The 22,380-nt window shown below is 39.8% G+C and overlaps 1 protein-coding gene across 1 annotated transcript in view; it reads right to left on the bottom strand.

Annotated features, from left to right (window-relative positions):
• Positions 1–1,075: 1,075 nt before the first annotated feature.
• RB1 (RB transcriptional corepressor 1) overlaps positions 1,076–22,380 on the bottom strand; it is an 86,182-nt gene continuing 64,877 nt past the window's right edge. Inside the window, exons 18-27 of the mRNA XM_076363867.1 lie at positions 9,214–9,332; positions 8,651–8,790; positions 7,795–7,940; positions 7,118–7,222; positions 6,533–6,646; positions 6,275–6,441; positions 5,332–5,362; positions 4,843–4,985; positions 4,334–4,383; positions 1,076–3,077 (exon numbers count right to left, since the gene is read on the bottom strand). Coding sequence (XP_076219982.1) covers positions 3,004–3,077; positions 4,334–4,383; positions 4,843–4,985; positions 5,332–5,362; positions 6,275–6,441; positions 6,533–6,646; positions 7,118–7,222; positions 7,795–7,940; positions 8,651–8,790; positions 9,214–9,332 — 1,089 coding nt within the window. The 3' untranslated portion in view covers positions 1,076–3,003. The remainder of the gene's footprint in view (positions 3,078–4,333; positions 4,384–4,842; positions 4,986–5,331; positions 5,363–6,274; positions 6,442–6,532; positions 6,647–7,117; positions 7,223–7,794; positions 7,941–8,650; positions 8,791–9,213; positions 9,333–22,380) is intronic.

Below are 22,380 nucleotides of genomic sequence, written 5' to 3'. Positions count from 1 at the left end.
ATCCGTCTCGAGATGGCTACACAGCCAAGCCAGTAGATTAAATTCCCCTTAGCGTCAATGGAGAGAAACAGGCCTCTCCGAGATGCGTTTCACATGACCTCATTTTACCCATACAAGTTTTACAAGACAAGTTTTCTCCACAAATGTACGTTTCTCCACTGTGACTACAAGAGTTTGATCAGTGGTGCGATCTTTACCATTAGGCACCTGAAACGCCCATCCCATTTTCTGTCCAACTCTTCTGCTCTGAATTCCAATTCTCTTTTTTCCTGAAACAGTATCAATATTCCAGCCCATTTTGAATACAAGGTCTCGCTATAAGAAAGGTACTCTCAAACACAGTAAGATTTTCAAAGCTGATTAAAAGCCGTTAGTTTCAACACACATTTATTTGCATATGTATCTGCTTAAAAATAAGACTCTGAAAATGTGTTTTCAGAGGGGGCGGGGACTGGCAAGTCAGCCGGTGCACTTTGTGCTCTAAGCATTGTCACGAACGCCGATACTATAAATAGCACTGCAAGTTCAGCAGTCATGAGTCACAAGGCACCTATGGACTCTAATAAAGCAATGACAGGGAGCCTGCGAGGCTGACGTGCCTACAGCCAGATACCCGGCCCAGAAAGCCACGGCAGCTTACACCGGAGTTTTGACATCCTGGGCTGTTTTCAGCAGCTCCGAAAGCAAAAGAATCGATTACGAAAAGCAGGGTGGTGAAATGATGGGGACGCTTCTAAATGCTTCTCTGCAGGACTGCCTCAAGCACCTCTACAAGGGCTGTGACAGCATCCCAGACCACGATACGGGCCTGCGTCTGCCAGAAGTGTTACCAACGGTGACCCTGGAACAAAAGGGCGGGCGAGAACATTTCCAGAACGTCCTACGGAAACTTCTGAAGGTAACGCCAAGCCCAACAGCGCAACTATTTGGACCTCTGCACCAGTGGGGAATCACTGGAGGTGGAGTGACCTCTGCTTGTACCAGCTGCAGAATCATGCTGGAGGCGTGATACAGCAGGACATCATTACCGTATGAAGTCGCCTTCTCATCTAATAAAAGAAAATTACCAACTATAAATCTTTTAAAAGCTATTTTATTTATCTTGAAAGGAGAGAAACTGATTAGTTGTATAAAATATTATCATACATTTGATGTAAAGCCTTCAGTCTGTCTGAACAAAAAAATACGTTGTCACAGTAAAGAAATAATACAACTGCTTAGGTCCTGGACTCTGTAACGTCACCCCTCTAGCCAAAGGGTCGTGGAAGAACCTCAACAGCTGTAACAGAGCTTACAGTCGGTGTACCCCAATGTTAACCTACCTTCTGTCTGTAAAACTGCAAAAGGTGAGAAAATAAACATAAGGTACTCTAACACTTCTGTACATTTTTCAGGAAGAAAGTTCAAGCCATATTGAGACTAAAAAAATAACTCAATTTTATTTTAAAATTCATTGACAAATCAGTGTGCTGCTCGTAGAATTTTTAGTAGCTCTAGGATTAGCATCCGTTCAAGGCAAGAACTGATCTTTAAAATGTACTAGTGTAAGTATTCTAGGTTCAGCTAAACAATTTCTAAATAAGCTACCTGGAGAAGATGTTTTAAAATGTTTGCATAATGAATAGCAGGCTTGTCTACTATAACTGTTTTAATTTAAGTAGCTGCGAAAGCTAAATTTCATAAAAATGGGTAATTTTAAAGCAGGACTTCATTTATTTACTTACATTTTAATCCACTGGAAGTAAAATGTGCTTTCCTTAACTGACTATTTTGCAAACCCTTTATCATTGCAAGAAAAATGCCAGTATCTGAATCGGTAACTTACAAACATGTAAGCTGAAAAAAAGTTGTGGGGTTTGGGTGGGGGGTTTTTTTTGCTAGTTGTGAACAGTTCACAAGTTGCCTATTAAACTCTGCCTTTTCAGTAAAAGAAGGCAGACTGATTTTCCCAACATGGGCTCATCAAGTTCGGCTTTTGTGCAGTCGCTGCAGTAAGGCCAACGGGAGATGCCCTGTGCTTTTAGAGACCAGGCTACTCTTACCTGGAACCCAACTGGAGACACTCAGCTTTCAGCTAGAGGAAGCAGGTTTGGTGCCTGTTTCTCAAGCTGTTTGGCTTGGCTACAGCTAGGTGGAAACTTGAAGAAATCAGGAAAATTCTACATCATTAGAATTTTGAAATCTTACGTGTACCAGGTGGGATGCAGGTTTGGGGTTCTTTCTTCTTTTTAATAATTGAGATTTTCCAAAATACGAAAGTGCACATCGAGTACTCTGCATACGGGAAGAAGCTTCGGCTTCTGGGAGGAATCTCTGCGGGATTCATATTCCATGAAATTCAAACCGATGGACAGCGTACCTGCCCTCTGAAGTTACACTGAGGCGAGAGCTGGGGAAGGAAAACTACAAAACGCTAAATATCGGTTTCAGTAGTACGGCTCCATAATGAGTTCACTTGGAATTCAGGTTGTACTGCTAATGCGAGGCCCTGACTCTGCGAGGTCTATGACTGCTGTGCAGTTTAAGTTAATGGGAATTTGATGTGCTAATTATATACAGAGACAGAAAGCTTTGCAGTATCTGGCCCCTCATTTTCAAAATTTGCAAGTACTGAAAATCTAAAAAATGAAATCTAAGAAACAAAATTAGTGCATTTCAAATCATTCTAGCTAACATTTTGTCTTTAGACAGAAAAATTCAATCCAAGCAGACTGAATTGGCTTAAATCAGTAATGTTGCAATAGGAAACTAAGACACCTTCCAAGTCTGTTTTTAAAATCCTCAAAAAAATATATAAATTAAATTCAGTGGCTTACATTGTATATATGCTACATCATAAGGCAAAGTATCATGAAAAACATGTAAAAATTTAAAAAGTCCAAATGCTTTCAACTAGCAGTTCGGAATAAAAAGCAACTAAAAAGGCAACTCAATTAATGAAGGCTGTAAAACAAAAACAAGCTAAGAGGGCCTGCAGTGCAGCCCCTGGTCCTGAGAAGAATCTCACTTTTCTTCACTGGCTGAGGTATCGCTTCCATCATTCAGCTTCTGCTTTTGCATTCTTGTTCGAGTAGATGCTAAAAAGAAATTAAATGCTTTCTTCAGAATTACTTCGGACATGATTATTTGTCGTAAAAATTGGTAATGACACAAGGAATTGAATTACACTATTCTAAATAAAACAAATCCCACATTTTAAAAGTAAACACGTAATTCTGAGTTGCTTCAGCAATTCCTGCTCAATCTCACACATCTTGAATTCGTTCCACCCATTCACTGAAGTTCTCACTGCTTCTGTACCCTCACTTGGCCTGTTTCCATCCTCAGGGCGGGCAGATGGACCGCTCCACGCAGGGATCTCGTCTTGTTGCCAGGCAGATGCAATGGGCTGAGCAGTCCCCAACGTCCCACAGCCAGCCTGCAGAGGAAATGCCTTTCCCCCCGCAGCGACACACACTAACACAACTGGACATGAGATAGAACATCCCTTCTCAACCTCTGCCACAAGCAAACACGGGAACACTTCCCCTATCCTAAAATAAACAAGAGGTGCCTAGGTCTGCCCTCATACCTATCTTGATGAGCAAACACTCGCTAGGTAAGAATTTTTAATGGACAAATCTGCTCGGCTACAGAGCTCAGATTCCACCAGAGAGTGAGAATGCCTGGTCAGACCAAGTGTGTTCCTTCTCAGGAGTGGAAAATACAACCCAGATGTGGGGACGGGGCCGTTTTGCTTTTCGTGAGCTAGATTTGAGTTTCATTTGACAAACAGAAAAGTGATCCCATAAAATCCAAAAGAAATGCTGATCCGCGGTAGAAGAAAAAGCAGTCTCAGGCATGTTAGTATAGAAGACAGCAAAGCAACATACAAAATTACATACAATTTTCCTGTGTATATAATTTTCCTTTACTATACTGTAATCGCCTAAAACGGTGTTCTGGTCAACTAAATGCTGCTGCAATTACTACTGATTTCTACCTGCAAGCTCTCAGCTAAGGCTCTGTCACTGGAACAAATGGGAAAGCCTTGGCAAGCATTTAATACCATTTCAAGAATTCTAGCGTTTAGGAAGAATGTGTCATCCTCATTTTCTTATTCACACGTAATACAGCATCTTCTATGCTGCTGTGCCATTTAATATCCTCAAAACGGCTTTTGAGGATTTCCATTTTATAATCTGCATTTTCAAGATTAAATGGAGCAAGTACAAAAAACTAAGCAAGTTACTGAAATGACATCTATGTTGAGCAATGTTTTTATCTGAGTGGGCATAAACTGTTTTATCCAAGGCACTCATTGCTGTGCAATTAATGAAAAAATAATACTCACTCATTTCTGCAAGCTTTTGTTGGAACTTGGACTCCTGGGGTAGGTGTTTGCTGCAGACAGAAAGCATATGATTAAGCGGAAGTTAAAAAAAATAAGTTTTTATCCTCATAACCTAACTTTAAATCAATGTTAGTTCATTTCAGTGTTCTTGCCTTCTCTTACAAAGATGCAAGCTCTTTTTTCCTCCACACTAAACAATCAAGAGTTGCTTGATTTCTCATAGGTCTAAAAAATTTGGGTTTTGTTTTTTAAAAGACTGACTAAAGACGACAGCATGGTTTAGCACTCAGCAGTAACACTGGATCGCTGGATGTACAGGCACCACATAAATCCTTGCTTGTGACATCAAAGCATCTAATGGAGAAGTATTATGTTACCATCTCTCATTTAATATACTTAATAAAGTTCACAAATTAACAGAAGTTAGGATGTCAGGAAGAAGTTAGGATGGAAGGCCCCGAGAACCAAATGTACGCGAGTTTACTGAAAAGCAGAGAACTATCTCTTACCTTCCATCTGCTTCGTCCTGCCCTTCTATATCAAAGCGCAGCCTCTTCAGTGGCTTAGGAGCAGCGCTTACTTCTGCGCTGCGTTTTAGCTGGCAGTCACTGTTGCACACCATCTGGTTTATTTTTTGAAACTTTTCAGAAGTCTGAATTTACAAGAAAATAAGGAAAGAATTGCCAATAAATCCTGAAACTACTCAAACTTTCCAGATTATCCACTAAAAAAAATTAGGAGTTCTAAAACTCTGCAGTTTAAGAACTCTATTTTCTTTCAAAGCAACTAAAATAAAATGCAAAACATTTTATAAGTGAAGTCTGGGTATTTGAAAGGAGTTAACAGGACACCCCTCTAATCTTTGTGCTTACAGATTCCATAAAACGCTACGTTAAATTAGAGACACTCTGGCCAGTTCTACAGGTGTCAGCAGGCTACCCCATTCCTCCAAAAGTTACATGCATTCAAGACCAGACATTAAAAATGTTAAAACTCACCCCAAATGATTCACCAATCGACACCAAAATTCTGTCAAATGAAGAAGAGAAGTGTTTAAGATTACGCTACATTTAACAATGATAGATGCATCCACTAATTTGCACAGCTTAGCGTAAGACATTAACAAAGTCTCTTCCCTTCTCTCCGCATTAACAGTGCAAACCCAGACTGCATTTCACTATGTTGAGACCGTCCACGTTTCCATTCGGGCCAGTGAATGCTGAATTGCCCAATCAACCGTACCATGCAGATGGAAAAGAAACTGTGGCGTGAAAGAATCAGAGGCCCCCACAGTCCGTCCCGTATCAGCAGGAAGACACTTCAGTGCTGGGTACCCAGATAATCATCCTTTTATCATTACCTTTAGGTGTTTGGTAATCAAAACCATGCAGGACTTCAACCTAAAATGCACACAGTGGGCCAGGTGCAATGGGACTCACTTGATCCTAGTTTGAAAAACCCACTGGAGACTTGCACATTTGCCGTCATCCTCGTCTGCTAAGAACTAGTGACCAACGGTTTGAAATCTTCTGCTCAGTCAACTGAACACTCTGAACCATTTTGTTCCAAAAAAGTATTTTCTCTTTAAACAAGTGTACAAAGCTCATCTATGTTTTTCAGGAGTGTGATCCAGAGTCAAGCCAACAACATTTAAGCAACTAGGTCAGAAAACCCCTCTTGGATGTGACTATTCTGAAAAAAAAAAAAAAGAAAAAAAAGAAAAAAAAACCCCAAACTCCTTGAGCACGCTGACTCAACTGAAACAGAAAAGCGCTCAAAGATGAATAAAGATTCCAAATACAGGACAAAAACTTTTAACCAGAAAAGATATAATAACCACAGACTACTGACAAACTAGACTGCGCCGTTTTCTAATTTGCTTCCACTAAAACCCCCAAAATACCTTTAATTTAGTCAACAAAATGCTTGTCAGCAACCTACCTAGACCTTGGAGTCATCTTTGTGGGTGACTGAAACCCATCGGAGAATTTGTATGGGCTCTTCAAGGGTGAGATGTAGATGTTATTGCCAGCAGGGACACGCCGAGGAGAGTTGGAAAACTGGTACGGGCTGCGAGGAATGTGTGGGATAGGTGACAGAGTGGGAGGCTATAAAAATAATAAAAGAATAGTAAGGTTTTATTGTCTATCTATTCCTGTTCTATTATATAATTAATACTGAACACAACTAGCAGCTTACCCTGTTGGAGGCATACTGCAAAATGTTCGTTTTCAGCTTCTGCATAAACACCAAGTTGTAGAAGACTATAATGGAGTCATACTGTTCTTCCCTGATAAGAACACGTTTGAAAGTCTACATAGAGTGAGAAAATCATACACAGTAAAAAAAAAAAAAAAAGACAATTTTACATTTGACAAACTCATAAAGCCATTCAAAAAATCTGTGTTAGATACAAGCTAGGATGGCATATGTATTGTATGCAAGCCATTGTAATTACTATTTAGAACTGTTTTAAATTGTTTCTTTTTTCCAAACGTGTGAACATCAGTAGAGGCACCTACTTAATTAACTGGCACAGCCCCTTAGTGCGAATGCAGTTCATCAGTACTTTAACAACGTTTTCCAAATTTAAGCTCCATTTACTTTCACACACACAATTGTCAAAAAAAGGCTTCGCCACTGTGCACACCTTGCAAGGCTAAAAAAGTCATTACTGACCTGATGTTCAAGTGTAGTTTGGTTTTTTTTTGTTTTAGACAAACAGAGAGAAACAATTAGTTTATAGCATTTTTATGGAAGGATGACATTAAAGAATTTCCATACCTCTTGGTTTGTGTTGGGAAGCTCCTTGTATGCCGAAACTATTATTTTAAATCTAAGATCTACATTCTTTACTTTGCATATGCCATACATGGAACACATCATAATCTATTAAAGAAACAAGAAAAGACAACCGGAAATGCAGAAAATGAATTCAGCTTCTTCATTTCAAGTTAAGAAATCAATTGATAAGCTTTCTATTACTGATTGTGCTCTGCAAACTAGCATGCAACTCAACTACATAAGAACTTCCAGAATGTAAGTCAACTACTGTTCCCTCCATTTCTGTATGACAATCAACTAATTGGATCTGATATCTTCTCAAACTCATTTCACATGCTGCAATTTTAGGGTAGAATAACAAAACATTTATCAGCCACACGTATTGTCTTCCCAAAGAAAATCAGTATTTTCTATTTTCTTATGCAAATTATTAGAAAATTTGGTGTGTCTTCATTATTTTGAAAATAGCTGTAAATGGTATTTGAAGATCCCACAGTAACTGCCAGTACTTAAGAAAACTGAGATGATAGACTTCACTCTAAATTAATTTCTCCTTTGAGTGATCAGTAGAGAAATAAAAACTCAGATTACAATTTCTAATGGCTAAAGAATGTATAAGGAACATTTTGTTAAGGAGAGTCTTTTTAAACGTTTTAAAACTTTTTTGTCAATGTTACCTGGTCCAAGTGCCTGTCTCTCATAAGTTCATACTCATTTTGCAGGGTGTGCTGGAAGAGGGTCCAGATCAAGGGTTCCAGGTCAGGATGTTCAGAGAGAAGCCGAAAGAACAGGGTATGTAGTCGAAGATAGGCCAGTAGATACACTTGAGAAAGAGAGAAGAAAAATAAACTGAAATGGTAATAATAGGGGTATACAAAATAAAAGGAGCATGATGGAGGATGGACAGCAATTAAACGTTCAGCGTCTCCCACTACAAGAATTACGAGCCATCAAATAAAGGTAGTGGAAGCCAGGTTCCAAATAAATGGGAAAGATTCTTCAAACAACAGGTAGTGGACACACGGAAGTCCACACCAAACAATGCTGCACACGTATGTCTATGTTGATTCAAGAAGAGTCTGAACAAGCATTTGGAACACAAATCTACTGAGAGTTACTAAGTGCACATCACAAAAGGCTCAGGAAAACCCCTGAGCTGGAGAAAGTCAAAGCTTGGGAAAGCATTCAGGGGAAGCACCATATATGCTTGCCCATTTCTTAAGCTTCCTGTGACATCTATTTATGGTCACTGCTGGAAAAAGGATACTATGACAGAAGAACCCTCCATCTGAGCCCATATGGCCATTCTCACAATCAGTAGATAAGTGTTCAGTTCAATCTTGCAGCGTGCAGAACGCGTGCGTTAACCTGCTGGCATCGTTTTACTATTTCTTCCAACGGCAGCTGAGGGTTTGCATGGTGTTCACTACAGATTCTATTATAATCTTTTAAGAAATGTTGAGCTCCAAAACCCAAAAAGGATAAACAACGAGAGGTAACTTTGCAATTTCAGCACGTACAGAAGCAACAAACCTTTTTTGTAGAACAGAGAGAGGGAGGTAGATTTCTGTGGTTTCTGTGTTTGGGGGGTCGCAGCTGGCTGACCATCTGGAGTGGAAGTAGCACTTAGAGGAGGTGCTTTCTTCTTAGGAGATCTCACAGGAGAAAGATAGCTGGAGATTCAGCATATATTAAGCATTTCAACATCACAGGATAAAGGAACAATTTTATATGAATAATACTTGCAGGAACTCTTCCCCCATTAGAAGAAATTAATTGCTACAGTAACCTGTTATTCCCCTATCAGGAATTAAAAAATCAAGTTATTGATTAAATACCTGATAAAGGGACTTAATTATTCCTAGACAAGTAAGAAAACAGTTTGCAACTACAAGTTTGATAGGGCTTGGAAAAAAAAATTTCAGAATTTGATTTAGCTAAATTTACATGTATAATAAGCAGCGGCAAATACAACAGTTCAACAAAACCTAAGTACCAAGCCTAACAAGTAGGAAAACAGAATACAAGTGGATTTAAATATTAAGGGCAGTATTAACTTCACATTTTACTAGACCTCAAGCACGCATGTCACTTACAGGTCTGCTGCAGTGTGATTATGTTGGAGAGGCAGATTGAGAGTGGAAGGGGGCTCAGGCTGATCAGTTTGGCCTTCTCGTTCTTTTGACTGCTTGATAAGATGGAACAGAGGTGACCCCTAGAAAAATGACAGTAACAGTACATTATACTGAGAATAGACAACCACACTGGATGGATTTTGTTCCTTCTTCTCTAAAAACAACCCCCAAACTATGATCCTAAACAGAAGATTAATCCTTTGAAATACTTCAGAACACTCATATTTTGCCAGATAAATTTGAACTATTTAACTGACCAATTTTACCTATTAAATACCAAACACTTTTTCTGTTTCAATAGCAGTCCATTAGATATAGGCTAACTGCAGAGTTGAGACACAGTTGTATTCTAGAGTCTCTTATTAATTCCTATTAAACAACCATTCCTGAAAAGAAGAGCAAACAATACAAGAAAATACATAAAAGGTCACATTTCCAGAAAAAAAACCACATTGGTGACTAAAAGTTACTGCTGTATCTACTGTCAATCCATTTCTGCTACAACATCTACCCAATATTTTACACATGATAATATACAAACACGGTCATAACTCATCTAACTGCACTGGGGACTATTCAGAGCTCTACAGTATCACGTTCCAGAGCTACCTCTGGCAAGAGTTATAGTCACTCACATTAAGTCTCTGCCCTCATGCCCAAAAACAAAAAACATTTTTATTTTAGGTCAATTATCAGTATTTTAGGCAAGGCAGCTGGAATACATCTGAACCTACTAAGAGCTTGAGGTAGGAGGCGATGCAGGGAGGATGTAAGTGGAATGGAGAAGGTTCTGGCTGAAGCAACATTAGTACTACTGCTGACATTAGTAATAAACAGCAGCCTTACAGAAACAAAATGTCAGGCTTTTGCTGCCTGTGTGTGATGTACAGAGTAGAATTATGCTGAAACAGCAAGACTGCATGGGAAGATATTTTGGTACCGTATTTATAATTAATTTTGAAAACACAGGGTTGCTGGCTTCTAGTTTTTTATTTTCTTTAGACAGGAGACTCAACCTAGAGCATAAAGTTGCCTTCCAATAGTGCAGCATCAGAACTCCAGAAGCAACAGAAGAACATCCAATTAGCAAATATCTGCCTTCTCGGGGGGAAAGCAGTGTCCATAAGACTGGGAATGAAGTGGGCAAAACCAGACATGCAGGATTTTCCTCCAAATGATCCCCTCAAAGACAGCAGTAAAATCAATGAGCTCAACACTTTGTACATAATGCATCGTCTGATTGTCCAAGGTCTATTTGATCCTACAAATGCATGTTACTAATATTAAGATATGATGGCACAGATGACAAATCTGTAGCTGCAATAACAAACAGGAGCATAGCATGCATGTAAAGCAAGCTGCATCACCTGGCTAAGGCAATAAGAAAAGGCCTAGTAAAACTCGACTAGATTTACTAGAATTAAAACTAGCATTAAGACTTTCCCCATTTAGCCTTATTTCTAAAAAAAGAACACTTTTCTTCTGAAGTGCAACAACTAAAAATTCAGAGCAACAAGATGAGAGTGACTTGAGATTTACAATTTTTCACACTGTGTAATTTTTAAATTATGATTTTGGCAATACTGGAGCTGTTTCATCCATAACAGAAAAACATCAGTTACTGACTCATAACCACATAGTTATTTCTCCATCATTTCTGAACCAGATCAGCTCTTGGGCTGGTTTGCATCATCTTTCCCTGGACTTCGGAGTGCACGCACTTCCCACTTGTTTCTTTCAGCACTGCCCTTGCTGGAAATGCAGAGACATGGCCTTCCCCATTTCTCATTCTTCCAGCCACTTGGCCTCTTCCTTTTTATTATTCCCATCAGCGTTTCACTATGCTCTGAAGAATCCAAGTTTCTTTCCCAGAGCAATCACTAATTCATTGCTGAAACGTCTCTTGATTCCTTGACTAAGAGTGAATTCCGCGTCATTCATTTCACATTTTAGCTATTAATGACTGAGGAAGTATTGTTTTCAGTGAAGCATCAGTAGGAGGAAAAGGGGTTGATAAAGAGGAATGAGAGGTCAAGAAACAGAAGCAAAAGTTACTATTTTTGAAGCCAGCACTTAAGACCAGCAGTTCCAGGTCCTCTCTCAACCCTGCTCCAATTTTCACTACACAGAGTTTGATTTCATTAGATAAGGTGAGGCGACACAGCAGCTTGCTACCTATGGAAGAGACCTGCCTACTTTTGCATCATTTCCACTCCTCCTCTTCCACTTGCCAGCCTTGACAATCAGTCAACCTCCGCATAAGTCGATTCAATGCACTAAACCAGCAGAAAGTTAACAGAAAAACCAAAACCAGATTCAAGCCAGCTCTGCAGAGAATCACAAGCAAAGCCAGACAGGCATTAAGAAAAGGCAGGGCAGCAACGCCACGAAGGTTGGGAGCAAAGCAGGAAAGAGCAGAAAACAGGGAGTATGAGATGTCCCGCATTTACTGACAACAACCTGTTCAATCAGCTGATTGGCATGCAAAACTTGACCCTACAGGAATTTATGAAACCTACCGCTGCTTTCCATCAGTTAGATGAACTACAGTTAGCAAGAGGATATTCTTTGTATAGAAACATCTACTTATAGAGACCGAGTAGCAATGTGTAGCGAGTCCAATGCATCTTTTTTTGGCTCCTACAAATACTAATTGACACTGTGGTTAAAAATGTGTCAAGATAAACAGGGTGTTGTCACCCAGCTGGTCCCCAGAAGCACAGACCAGCCAGCATCAGCAACAGTGAGATGTGAGAAAGCACTGACTCAGTGCGTGCCCTTGGGCAAACCACAGGCAGGTCGCCTACCCTGACTGCACAAACTTTGTTAGCGCTGAGGTTGCATGAGCAGGAAAAGGTTGTTTAGTTTTCAGACTTGGTGAAATTTAAGGTGGGAGTTCTGCCAATCACAATTGCCATCTTACAGCTGATAGGACTTTAGACGAAGCCCTCTGTGCTCTTTCCCCAGGGACCACTACCACTCTCGCTAGTAGCTTTCCAAATGCAAAGCCATGTAGTTGAAGAAAAGTAGGTGCTACACTGACGAGACTGGTGCCTCACAAAAAAAACAGACTATGCCATAATGTAGAAATATGCAGAGGCGAGCTTTCTCAAATGCAGCTACCCCCCACCCTGCAAAACTGATGGGTTTAATTACAACCTTGCCTCCTTTCTTTATATTTAAACATGAAAAAGACTTCTATTTAGTGAATCTGAAGCGCATTCTGCAGCTTGCAGGGAGTTTTCAAGCTTATCAGGGCAAACTCTGTTCAGCTTCAGTCCCACTACTTGGTATTCAACAATCTACCTCTCACTCTAATGAGCGAAATATGTCATTAACCAGACAATTACCAGTCCTCTAAGTAATAGTCACAGAAGAACTTTAACCCCCGGGTCCAGCTTTATCGAACAGGAATGTTTATCAGTAACTTGTTTCTAAAGCAACATTATTCACACTCTCTTTTACAAATTTTATATTGCTTTTTAAAGCTTTTAAGCAGCATTTCAGGTTAACAGGTCACCTCCACTGCATTCCTTTCACATGAAAGGAGTTTTGCACAGCTTTTACTTTAATTTAATGCTCAGTAAGTGATTAATGTTACTAGATGCAGCCACAGAATAAATTTTACCAATTAAGCGAAATGCTGCTTTTCACTTGAGACTTCCCTGCAATGGCTAGAGAAGCCCCATTTTATTAGTGCAAAAAGGGAGAAAGCAATTAAGGCCTAAAATTTCTCAGGGTCAAACGGCCACTGTTGAAGAATGAAGAATAAGACTGAAATTTGACCCAGTCCCCTCTCATACTACCCAGGGCTAACTATAACTCTGCAATGCTAAACTCTGTGAATTGAGCAGGACTTCATCAAGTGAGCCTCTGCAGGATGCTTCCCTGCAGCAACACCTGCATCGCAAGTGTCTGTGGTGATTTTTTCCCCAATCTGAAAGCTCCTTTTATGGACAAAACAGGCAGAATTTCTTGTTGGCTAATCTTTATTTGGCTATGGTGAAACTACAGGACACACAGGTGCTTCCCAGCATCCTGATCTTTACATCAGCTCTGTCCCAACAACATGTTTAACTGGACTTTGGTTTCCATGAAAAGATTGAACGAAAGACCTAAATCCTTAAATACGGAAAACAGCTACCCTGGGGTTTGGGTGTAGTCCACTGACTACAGAGGAAGTCCCTGAGCAGCTTTACTCTCAGCAGTGCTAATGAGCAGTTCGCAGTATTTTAAAAGCTGCTTTTGTCTTTGTTTTCCATTGCTTTATGTTTTTATTCTTTATAATAATTTCCTAACAGATTTTCAGGTTCTAGTTATCTGTCCACAATAAATTTTAATGCAGCTCCCTTGGGGTTATTTTTGGGGGTTTTTTTTGTTTGGGTTTTCTTTTTTTATAATCAACACCACCTCAAATTATTGAATCAGTCAATACGATACATAACGTTCAGAAATGTTCTTCGTAATATGCTAAAAGGTGGCTGTGAGTTTGCAAGGCAAAACAAAGCCAATTTAGACTTGACAGCTTTGGAATGGAAGTGCAAGGGCTGGATTGGCGTGAGCTATTTCCACTCCTCTTTCCCATGACAGAATTACACACCCACATAGTTGACTTTTGCTTGCAATTGTATTTTCAGAAGCTTCACATGAAAATTAGTATTCAGATTTCTGAAATAAGTTAGGCCTGCCAAAACAAAATATACTTCACAGTCTAAATTTAAATAGTATTTACCATGAAAAAACAGTACGATTAAGGACCATGTTTTAATTTCAAACATATGAGTTGTGTTATATAAATTATGATCGTATTAGGGCTTGTTCTTACAAAATTTATAAAGAAAAACATTAGCAACTGCGGCGTTAATGGTTTAATTCATATAAGAATACTGTCAGATCTGCTTTTAACTCCTTAGAGCAAATACATGTTTAATACAAGTCCTATTCCTACCTTACTGATCACCATCATTTAAACTCAAGTAATACTGTCATCAAGCTTTGTGAGGATTTCCTTTTATCTAAATGCGTAGTATGCAGAGGAAAAAAAAAAGCAGAAAAGAAACAATGACTGTTAATTAGTTCTGGTCATTTGAGAGTGATACTTTGATGGGTTTCTCCTCCTCACACAAGAGGCTTAGAAAGTCATAAACTACGGAGGAAGCACATACTGATACACATACAAATCATGAAAACTCTTGACTATTTGAAGTCCTTGACATGAAGCACGTGAGCAGCTGACCTGAAAGCAGGTGTCCTAGTCTCAAGCGTGTTAGGAGTTTTCAAGTTCAGTTCTCTCATGTTCCAGTTTCTTAGAAAATAAAATAGCTATTGCACCAAAAAAAGAATAACTGCTCTGCTTTGGCACGTAGGACCCACTGTGGAAATGTGGAACTGATTTAGGAGGTCTCTAGTTTATATACATACATATTAATATGAAATCAAGCATGTCTAATGGGAGAAATAGAGATTTCCTATCGAAAGTTATTTGAAGGCCTAGTAAAAAAGGAGTTCAAATCTCTTCAGTCAGAGAAAGAAAGCCAGGTCACCACAGCATGGATATGCATCTTAAACTTGTGTTGCTCTAAATAATGCTGCAAATCCATTGTCTATGCAGTTTTGCAATAATCTAGTCTCCCTCAAAAGCCTCTGGAGAGACCTGGCAAGTCTTGGTAGAATTCAGAAGTCATTTCAGAACAACCAATACCACAATTTTCAACCCCTCTACTCCCAAAACTCCTCTTCACCAGATGGTTTTATATCAAGCAATTATCTACGTTTTACAGGGTCTCTCAGCAAAGGTCCATGGGGCCACCTCACTGCAGGGTACAAGAGCATCATCAAAATATGCTTCCTAGCAATGGAGAAGGATGCATGTGAAAATAGCCATCAAACTTCTGAGAGGCCCACCACATACGTGTCTTCCCCAGAAATTACAGGAAGGTGTGGGGACAGATGAAAAAAAAACTCAAGCAGCATATCACAGCAAGACAAACAGTTGACAGGCACAATGAGATATTTGGGGTGACAGCTGCTTTTGAAAACAGCAGCAACAAAGTCAAGCTAAATTAAAAAGTAAAGCAAATTTAAAGATGACCCAGGGATTCCAGCAACTTCAATTTTTTTCTCCAGTTTTTAAATTATAACCATAAAGATGATAGACCTTCTGTGTTAAGATCGTCCCTAATACTGCTGGTATGTTCAAAAATATGACACAGACTGATGATAATGCTCTAAATAGGGAAACTACTGACACAGTTATTGCTTTGTAGCTCTGCAAACCAATTACCATTTGAATATTGAAAAGAAAAATGAACCACGGTCCTCAGGACTGCTCCTATTTGCCAAGCCTGTGAGACTAACTTTTTAAAAATCGCTTTGAAAGGAGTTTTAGAAGACAGTCTACAAGCAGAACTACATTTTTATTCAACTATTTTCTTTAAACTACTCAGGATGACCCTGGGAAGACTGCTACTACACAGCTTCCAGCAGGCTCTTGCACCACTTCCTTCAGCAGTTTTTCTGCTCAAGACTCACACAAATTACAGGGCTTTTTATAAAGGAAAAACAAAGGCTCACTGAGTAACCAAGGAGTTAATATTCAGCACATTAAAGCCTTAACTACACAAATACTCTAAGTCAGTACAAGGCAGTATTCCACCAAAAGACACAGTCCCAAACTTCTCCATCTACCTGTGGCCCCCCCTCCCTCCCTCCCACATCCCCAATCCCTCCTGTGTCAGCAGAGTCGGAGATCTGGTCCAGGGAACTGAGGTTTTGTCGCCGTTGTTGTTTTTATTTAGTTGGAGGGTTTTTGTTGTTTTATTGGCAGGGGAGGCCTTAGCTTTCCACTCAGAGCAGCTGCCCTATCCAGTTCAACTTATGGCAATGCAAGTGTTTGCGTTTTGTCAAATGAAGAGACAGAAACGAGCAGCTGGAGGATGACATGAGACACCATCTTTCAGTGGCAGTACCAGGGCAGAGAAAGGGAAGTCATGCCTCACAAATTCCCAGGTTTCTCCTCTAAAGCGGTCAACACATCTTTGAATGGGGTGATCCTGCAGAAGACCTCCAGATCTTCAGATCAGAGGCTCTGACAAGCTCCTTCAGGTAAGGCTCTTTAAAAAAAGTGCTGCCATAGGGCAGATGGGAATGCAGTTATTGGCTAAACAACAGATATTGAAAGTATGACTAAATGGTCAATTTTCACAGTGGAGAGAGGTTATCAGTGAAGTCTCATGCTCTCTGCTGGGACTGCTGCTGTTTAACATTCACAAATGACAGGAGAATGTGGCAGGGGCAGGGAAGAGAAGGCTGCCAGAAGCACAAAATTATTCAGTTTTAGGAAAAATAAACTCACTGCAAAAAGATCTCATGACTTTCAATGACTGAATGAAAAAATAGCTATTATAGTCAATGATGATAAAAGCAAAAATAACGAACAGGGGAAAATTACCTTAACTTTACATTTTAATAAGGGCTCTAACGTTATCATTATTTAAAAAAAAAAAAGATATTTAGAGTTAGTGTAATTCTGAAAACACCAACTCAATGCTCAAAAGTCAAAACTTAAAGAGTTATTAGCAAAATAATAAAACAGAGTTATCATTATGCCAGTACAGTAGCCCATGGATTATCAGAGTCACCAAACTAAATTACCAGGCAATAGGACCAAAAGCCAAACCCAACTACTTTATCGTACAGCCCGAGTGTTCAGCTGTGGAAGTAACTACTACAAAATCTGAATGTGAAAAACCCACTTTGCTTCAAAAGACAACTGCACACGTAGGTCCACAAGGCACTACAGAATACAATAATCCTTACTATGTACTTTTTGCTGAACATTATCCAAGAGAATAGCATTGTAGGCTCATCCTCCACATGTTTTTTTCCTCAAAGCAATTGCTACGAGCCTCTTCCAGATACATCGGTGGTCTGCACTGGCAGTGATGCTATAGAAACAATCTGTATCTGAAGTAATTACCATGTTTATACCTAGCTCCCCAGTGTAACCAGGCTTCAGTATGACTAATTCTTGGACGATCTTGCTTCTCAAGATTTTTAGGCAAAAGCCAAAGGTCTCAAAGACAAACTGAACTGATACCAGTTTTCCCCCCTCTCCACACAAGAAATTGTGTACAATACATAAACTAAAACCCACCCAATGTGAACCATTTGACTGTTGGAAATGATAATATATCAGTCAGCAACAAAATGTCCTGCCAAAAATCTTGAGGCTGAGAATTGTATCAACAACCTTCAACTGTGAAAACACTACAGAGTGTGAAGACTTTATCAGTAAAGGAGGTAGAGAAGAGATGCTTTAAAGGACCATTACGTTAACTGTCATCACACAGTATTAAGAACGACACTTCTATAGTTATTTCCATACATGAAAAATTACTACACTCGGGAGAAAAACAGCACTCAAGCACTTACTTTCTTCAGAAGAACTTTTAGGTCACAAAATGCCTCTCTCAGTAAAGAGAATTTATTTATGTAATTACTATGGTAACAGTCAAACAGATTGTCACAGTACCGCACCATGCTTTCTAGCAGTTTCATTTCTAATTGACTTACACGGTCCCGGTTCCCAGAACAACAATGAAGAGCAGTTCCTGGAATTTTTTTTCCAAGTACAAGTGGAGACATGACAATGAAGCGCCTCTTTGAGATTTTCAGTTAAAGCCAGTAATTCAGTTTCAAGTCTCGTGTTCTTTCCGGTTTCTCATTAGCTGGACAAATTTAGGTACAAGGTACCACCAACAATTCTCTTAACCCAGCTAAAACTGGTCAGTGTGCCAGGCAACTCTGTAGACAGCAGTTTTTGAAAGAGCAGGACAGTATCTTTTACCAACATAACCAAGGAGTCAACAAATTATGAACTGAACAAAAAAGGATACAACGGATAACATGCAGAGGATGAGGATGAGCACGTACAGAAAGACCAATTCTCTAGAAAAAGCAGTATTAGCTAGGAGATGGTACATGTCCTGAAACCATTAAGAGCAGACTGCTCTGATATTTAAGAGCAAAAAGGACTATAAGTGTCTTGCAATGTGTTTCGTATAATCTAAGAGAGAAAAACAGGACAAAGAAATTGGAGTTCCAAAAACAATATGCCATGTTTCATAACAAAATATGGCAACGTGAGCATGAAAACTGTTTTATGTGATGGATTTATCAACCACTTCTACAAAACGTTTCAATCTGAAGAAAATTACACATGACAAAGAGAAGAAAGAAAAAACTAAAGTTGTAACAAAACGATCAGTGTAACAACATTTTGGGCACAAACCCATCCCTTAAGAAGAGTTTTGATCTTAATTTGAGTCAATACTTCTGTGACTTCCATTACAGAATATCTGAAGCCCAGTTGCCTCGGCCTATACCTAGTATTTGCTCAAGGCAGACAAAACCTGGCAGTCATCGTGTTGTGCTTAGCTTTCAAAGCAGAAGCATATGCAGAGCTTCTGAGTGCTCAGCTGACAGAATTTAACAAGACATCTCCAGTTAAACATTTCTGCCTTACAAGTGGTTATCTAACAATCAGACAAAATACAGTATAATAGAGGTAAGGAGTAGTGCACTGGAAATCAGATTAACAAGAGAAGATTAAAAAAGTCTTGGGCTATTATTTAAGTCTTCATTAAAAATACATTCTTCCCAATCTGAAAATAAATAATTGAATTTTGACAGCGTGATACAGAACAGTATAAAAATCACCCAAAACACCCCAAACTTTTCAATAACTTGTCTGAGCAGATCTGAAACAAAAACTTGGAAGACGCTGGTATTTATATTTTTTGATGCTACACCCATTTCATACCTATACTTTTTAGTAATTTTACAAATCTAGTATTTTAACATTTACTAAGTGTTTTTCCCACTGTTTTCTCTCAAAGTTTTGCCACTAGCTCTGAGGCAGATATTACAGTGCTTTCTACTAAAAAAAGTTCTGATCTCCTTACCACCCCGACTTTTTTCTGGTTATCACTTCACTACCCCCCCTCCTCTTGAGGGCAATTTCACTGATCTACAGCATTAGTTGGTTTCCTGAACTACAAATTGTGAATTTGTATAACCATACCAGAAACAATTCTAAAATCAGTATGTCAGCATTAGCTTTTCATCGATCTGAGACGGAAAAAATGTACTAATACTGTCAAACACTTGAATATCCCTCAGTAAATGATGGAGTCAGAAGTGTCTTACACTAAAACATGGGGAGTAACCATGGAGTTCCTCTAGGATCCTCAAAAAGGCTAAAGAAACCTTAATACAATGCAGGTTTTGTATTGTATTATTTTCCTTTTTTTCTAACACCAAAAGATGTAGCTGAGCTAGCAAAGAAGGGCAAAAACATTAAAAAGGGGCAAAAAAAATCTAAACAATCTACATAAGATCTAAGTGAGTGTGTCTATGTGGTAAACTATAGTTACAGCTATGGTCACTTGGACCTCAGCAACACCTGCAAGAAGCTTGAGCTAACATTTCCCCAAATTAAGCCAGTATTATTTTTCAGAAAATAATATGATATTCAGTGCCTTTCCTCACGGCCACCCACAAAAATCTTTTTTGAAGACTGATCACTGAAGGCTAGCTCAGGCTCTGGAAAAACATGCTGGAAGGCAGAACATTTCCCCTTAGATATTTAGAGCAAAATGATGCAGGTAATTACTGATTTATAGTGCTTTAAAACACTTTGTTTCCAGTTTACACCATAAGGTCAAGCCTAAATGATTTTCTGTGTAAATACAACGGCCTAATATACAATGTATGATTACTGGATGTCATAGAGGACAACTGCTGGTCACTACTTCATATAAAATGAGCTACTTCAATTCACCTTGCCAGTTTGGGGGATAGTAGAAAGAATGGATGGAAATAATGGCACGCTGTCATTCTGAATTACTTGACTAACAAATAACAGATATGTAGAGAGTTGCAATATAGCCAGGTGACAGCACCGTAAAATTTTTGTTGCCAACTCAACCTTCTCATTTTTAGCTTCCTTCAAGCTTGTTAAAAATTGGACCGAGTTATTTTTTTTTTCTTAGCTGTCTGAATTACGTAAACTACCAGAGTAGAGCATAAAGGTAAGCGACTTTAGAGAAAACATGGTTTTGGACAAAAATGCCTGAGTGCTGAAGTACAAAAGCAAGTTAGATCCTGCTGATGCCCAGGGAAATGACACAAATTTGTGTTTAAAACTCAGAGCACTTCTATTTGGATCTAGGAAAGCAATGTTAATCTTCAAGTTTTAAAATCAACAGTTATAAAAAGACAAAGATCATGGGGGGTTTCTTCTGAAATACCACATACCAGATCCTCCACTTCACTCTGGGGAGGGGGAGAGTGATGAGTGGCTGAGCAGTGCTCAGTTGCCAGCTGAGGTTTAACCACGACAGTCCTTTCTGGCACCCAACGTGGGGCACGAAGGGTTTGAGATAACAACAGATTAACCAGAGCTCATTAAGGAACTTATATCTGTTAACAGTTGCAGGTCACAATATTTATTCATCTGTTCTCAATATTAGTTTATCTGATCTGCACCATTATCTTTTTTTTGCTGTATGTGTTAAAGATTGGTGTTGGTTTTTGCCATTTGCCATGCTCTGCAGTGATTAGTGATGTTTTGCCTGGGAGGTTTGTTATTAAAACACTGGCCTTGAGCTTAATCTGGTATTTGAGCTTTGTACTGAAGCCAGTACTGTACTTCAGGTACTACCTCGTGGAGACAATTAGCAATTATAGTCCTTCCTCTGAGAGGTTTTTTATGGAGGAAATACAGAACAGCACCTTCGCTACCTTCTTCTATGATGTTTCCTCCTTCATGACAGTAACTTTGCAGTATTTTGAACATCCTTGGGTAGTTAAGATACTTCTATTGGTATCTCTTGGGAATATTGTTTCGGTTTTGTCTAAGGTTAATAAGCAATTTAAGAACATCCTCCAGAGATCTGCCCCAAGGCTGGATAGCTATGAGTGGCAGGGTGTGGGATAGCATGGGCAAGTACCTAGGGTTTTGGAACTTCACCCCTGAACAAGTGCAGCATCCTGAAAAATTAGTAGAATATTTGGAAAAAGTATGCTGTCACCCTGGCAACTCCAGAGAGACACAGATCACTGCAATGTGCTGGGGCCTGGCCCATGCCTACCGAGCCCTGTTCAACACCATTCAGTACACTCAAGGGGAAGAGAATGTCTCTGGATCTGACGGTAAATCAACAGGCCCTGTGACCACTCCGAACCCGGCGACAGGCCCTGCGGCTGAACCAAAGAACCAACCTGTGCCAGTATCAGTCGCCCCTGTACACAAGAAGAAATCTTGGAAGCAGAAGTTGGCGCGTTTAGTAAGGGAGGAAGAAACTTCTTCTAAACGGGAGCCGGAGGAAGAAGTGTACGAGGCAGACTACCCCGGAGTAGGGCTATCACAAGAACAGGAGGAGAGTCAGCTGCTGCCCAGGGAGGAAGAAGAGGAAGAAATCATAAACGAGGCGGTGACCCCCCGATCCCTATCCCTGAGTGAGCTGCGAGATATGCGAAAAGATTTCAGTCGTTGTCCAGGAGAGCATATTGTCACCTGGCTGCTCCGATGCTGGGATAATGGGGCCAGTAGCCTGGAATTAGAGGGTAGGGAAGCCAAGCAGCTGGGATCCCTTTCCAGGGAAGGGGGCATTGACAAAGTGATTGGAAAAGGGGCACAAGCCCTCAGCCTCTGGAGGCGACTCCTGTCAGGTGTGAAGGAAAGGCAACCCTTCAAGGAAGATGTTATATGTCACCCAGGCAAGTGGACCACCATGGAGAGAGGTATCCAGTACCTGGGGGAATTTAGCCATGCTGGAGGTGATTTATCGTGACCTGAACAACGAGCAGTTAACCAAAGATCCAGATGAAGTCAAGTGCACACCACCCATGTGGCGGAAGTTTGTATGGAGTGCACAATTGTCATATGCCAACTCATTGGCAGTAATGACCTGGAAAGACAGAGAGGAAAAAACGGTGGATGAATTGGCTGGTCAACTCTGACAACATGAAGAAAGTCTCTCTTCCTCCCTCATCTTGGCTGTGGAGAAACTGTCCCGGGAGGTCCAGCAACTCAGAGAGGATAGGTCCTACTCCCCACCTGTA

The sequence above is a fragment of the Aptenodytes patagonicus genome, chromosome 1, assembly GCF_965638725.1.
Source record: "Aptenodytes patagonicus chromosome 1, bAptPat1.pri.cur, whole genome shotgun sequence".
NCBI classification, from domain to species: Eukaryota; Metazoa; Chordata; class Aves; order Sphenisciformes; family Spheniscidae; genus Aptenodytes; species Aptenodytes patagonicus.
This window is presented reverse-complemented; position numbering and strand designations above follow the sequence as displayed.